At 35.1% G+C, this 3,406-nt stretch overlaps 1 protein-coding gene across 1 annotated transcript; it reads left to right on the top strand.

Annotated features, from left to right (window-relative positions):
- Window positions 1–1,026: 1,026 nt before the first annotated feature.
- On the top strand, window positions 1,027–2,211 carry LOC112906098. The gene is made up of 3 exons (XM_025979750.1): window positions 1,027–1,451; window positions 1,844–2,116; window positions 2,186–2,211. The coding sequence occupies exons 1-3, from the start codon at window positions 1,427–1,429 to the stop codon at window positions 2,209–2,211; spliced, it is 324 nt and encodes a 107-aa protein (XP_025835535.1). The 5' UTR covers window positions 1,027–1,426.
- The last annotated feature ends 1,195 nt before the right edge of the window (window positions 2,212–3,406 follow it).

The raw sequence follows: 3,406 nt of genomic DNA, 5'->3' as shown, positions 1-3,406 counted from the left end.
ATTTATTTGATATTAACTTTAACATTGTATTATGCACGTTATTTACTAGTGAGGCTAAATTAATTGTATCTGAATACTCTAATAAAATTTCGTTTTACAGGAACATTATAAAAACTTAGGATCCCAATAAATTACTGAGCATTGGTTGTATCAGTCTTCATTTGCTCCAGAAAGTAGCTGCACCTATGGTCCCAAGAAAAGCATGAAACTGCCTTTTTTTCCATTGGGAATGGAGACGGTGGCTGTTGCTGAGGATATGATTTATGACAATGAACTAGTATGTAAAAGTATCAATTAAAAACAGTAAGTGAGGTCCCTGAAATTTAATTTTTTAGACATTTGTAACTTGCTTCAATAGACAACATTTAAACAACATTTTAGATGTGGCAGATGCAGAGTTAATGTGGAACAGATCTTTTCATAAGTGTGAATGTTACTGATTTACTTGTTTTAAAAGTGGTAATTAATTACTTTTTCTTGCCCGTCTCTATAGATTTTCTAACAAGTGAGAAGGAATTAACTTTGGTGCTACTTAAACAACCGTCGCTTTTGATGAGAGATAATTAATGTTCATAGTGAAACAGCCAAATTCTACATGGGCGTTGTCTTTCATTTTGATGCTACTGAAAAAATAAGTTGTCTCCTTCCTATGGCGTTTTATCTGTTCCATCTTGAAGGCTGTTATAGTTAACTGATTAAGGTGAGCATGCATGCTATATTATATATGTAGTGTATTTCACATAAGAGAGAAAAGGGTTTGGCATTACTTTAATGATGTATCATGCACGTTATTTAGTTACAATTAAATTAATTATATCTTACCACTTTTTCATAGAATTTATTCTACAAGAACATTAGAAGAACTCAAGATACCATTAACTTATGGAGCACTGGTTGTATTAGTCCTCATTTGCTATAGAAAATAGATGTACTTGTGGTCTTAAGGAAAGCATGAAAGTGCCTTTTTTCCATTGGGAGAGGAGACAGTGTGCTAAAGAAAGGATTTATGACAATGAACTGGTATGTAACAGTATCAATTAAAAATAGTAAATGAGGTTCCAGAAACTTCAATTTCTTAAGACATTTATAACTTGCTTCAATAAACAACTTTTGAACAAAACAGTAGGATTAATGTGGGACTGATCTTTTCATCAGTGTGAATGTTGCTAATTTACTTGTTTTAAAAGTGGTAATTAATTACCTTTTTCTTGCCTGGTTCTGTAGATCTTCCAATAACAGAAGGAATTAATTCTGGTGGTACTAAAACAACTGACGCTCTTGATGTCTTCACCTTACAGCATGAAGTACTTAATTTTGGCATTGAGAATGGGAGGCAATTGTACATTAATTCGGAAGCTACTGGAACAGCAAATTATCTTCAGTGGTTTGTAGATTTGGTTTGCCTATCGTACTGGTAGACTTTAGAATGCTACTTTCAACAACTAATTCAGGTGAGAATGCATGACTTCATTAATATTAATTGATCTTTATTAATTTACCATGGAAATTCTCTTAACAGTTATCTATTGTCAACAGTACGAATTGAGGTTATTCTGCATCTGTATCTCTTAACAATTTTTATTTTCCACAGAATATATTGATATTTGTCATTCATCTATGGATTTCTGTTTAGCCTTCATCTATTATCCGCATAATAAATTGACGTCGTGTTATTTGACATTTATCTATGTCGGGATCTGTGGTTGTGATACAAAATATGAAAATAACGTTTGTCATTTAATGACTTAACTGTTTTACTTGCTTTTTGGTGCGTTTTTAGTTGCGTTAAATGTGTTTCTTAATTAGTAGGGTGATTGATATGTGTTTTTGTCCTTTTCTGCAGGTTATCCAACAGATGAGAGAGAATTAATGTTCAGTTTGGTCATACTGAAACAGCCGATGTCTACATGGGCGTTGTCTTTCGTGGAGTATATTTGCTGTTTTGTCCTCATCTTGCAACATTATGCAGTCAATTTTCAATCGACGAGTGAGAGCAACTGGAGATTTATTCGAATTCCACAGAAACAACAAATTTTCTGCTATGGTATTTCTCCTGAAGTTGGTTTGCTTTTCACACCTGCAAACTTTGAAACATTACATCCTACAGTTAATAAAGGTGAGAATACTTGATATAATTAACTTTAATTGCTCTTTATTAATCTGTTTGCCATCGTATCTGTTTCAGATCGACGTTGGAGAAGACAAAGATGACCCCGTAGTTGAAATAGTTATATGTACACGTATTGAAAATTTCGATTCGAAAAATATCCCTTATATTGAGTTTTACTATAAGTGCTGCAGCTGGAATATAGCATTCAATCTTGATGTCTCACTTGCCTAAAAATCACTACCGACCTAAAAAACTTTCAGCTGTTTCAATTCTACGGCAACATAACGTAAATTTAATAAGAATAGCTGAAATTAATAGATTAGTTTTTAAATATTGAAAAGAAGGGCAAGTAGGAGGATCCTTTTCCAGAAAGGACAGAAAATACAAAGGAACGATTGTTCTCCTTAAAGGAGGACGATTGGTCGCTTTCAATAGGTATCTGCGCGAAAAATTAATATTAGGAATACAATAGTACATTGTGATATAGCAGTATTAGCATCTAGCAAGGAGGAGTTAGAGTTAGCTTTAAATAAACTGAAAGCGGTATTGACAAAACAGTATTGTATGAAAATAAATAAAAGTAAAACAAAAATACTGGTTGCAAAGAAATAAAAAGTAGGGAAAGAGTGAATGTAAAGATAGGAGACGAGAAATTAGAAGAAGTAGCCGATTTTAGGTCAGATAAGTCAGGACGGAAGGAGTAGTAGGGATATGAAGCAGAGGATAGCGCAGGGTCGAGTCGCCTTCAGTAAAGGAAGTCACTTCTATGCTCGCGAACGGTTAATTTAGAAGTTCGAAAAGGTCGTTAAAGGTGTATGTTTGAAGCACGGCGCTATACGGGTGCGAAACACGGAGAGTGAGCGCGGAGGAAAAGAAAAGGTTAGAAGCGTAGAAGCGTTCAAAATGTGGTGTTACAGGCGAATGATAGAGAAGAGTAGAAATGAAGAGGAGTTAGAAAGAGTAAGAGAACTGAGGACTCTAAGGAAGTCAACAAGAAATAGGCGAGATAGGTTAGTAGGATACCGAAGTCAGAGACATATTAGTGGCAGATACGGAAGTAAGGAAGGATAAAGGTAGACCTAGATTAGATTACTCTTCGCAAATAGTTAAGGATGTGGGTTGGTCTAGTTTTAGACCGAGCGGCATGGCCTAGAGGTCTAGACCATTGCTTAGGATTCGGGAGGACGCCGGTTCGATTCCGGGTCCGTCTGCCTTGGTCCAAGTTTTTCTGTGGTTTCCTTGGATCACTTAGGCAAATGCTGAGGCAGTAATATTCCACAGATAATCTTTCATTCT

The sequence above is a fragment of the Agrilus planipennis genome, unplaced genomic scaffold, assembly GCF_000699045.2.
Source record: "Agrilus planipennis isolate EAB-ADULT unplaced genomic scaffold, Apla_2.0 scaffold170, whole genome shotgun sequence".
NCBI classification, from domain to species: Eukaryota; Metazoa; Arthropoda; class Insecta; order Coleoptera; family Buprestidae; genus Agrilus; species Agrilus planipennis.
This window is presented reverse-complemented; position numbering and strand designations above follow the sequence as displayed.

Coding starts and splice junctions, on each gene's coding strand:
- LOC112906098 (XM_025979750.1), top strand. CDS start 1,427: ATGCTACTTTCAACAACTAATTCAG. Junction 1,452..1,843: donor ACTTTCAACAACTAATTCAG/GTGAGAATGCAT, acceptor CCTTTTCTGCAG/GTTATCCAACAGATGAGAGA. Junction 2,117..2,185: donor ACATCCTACAGTTAATAAAG/GTGAGAATACTT, acceptor TATCTGTTTCAG/ATCGACGTTGGAGAAGACAA.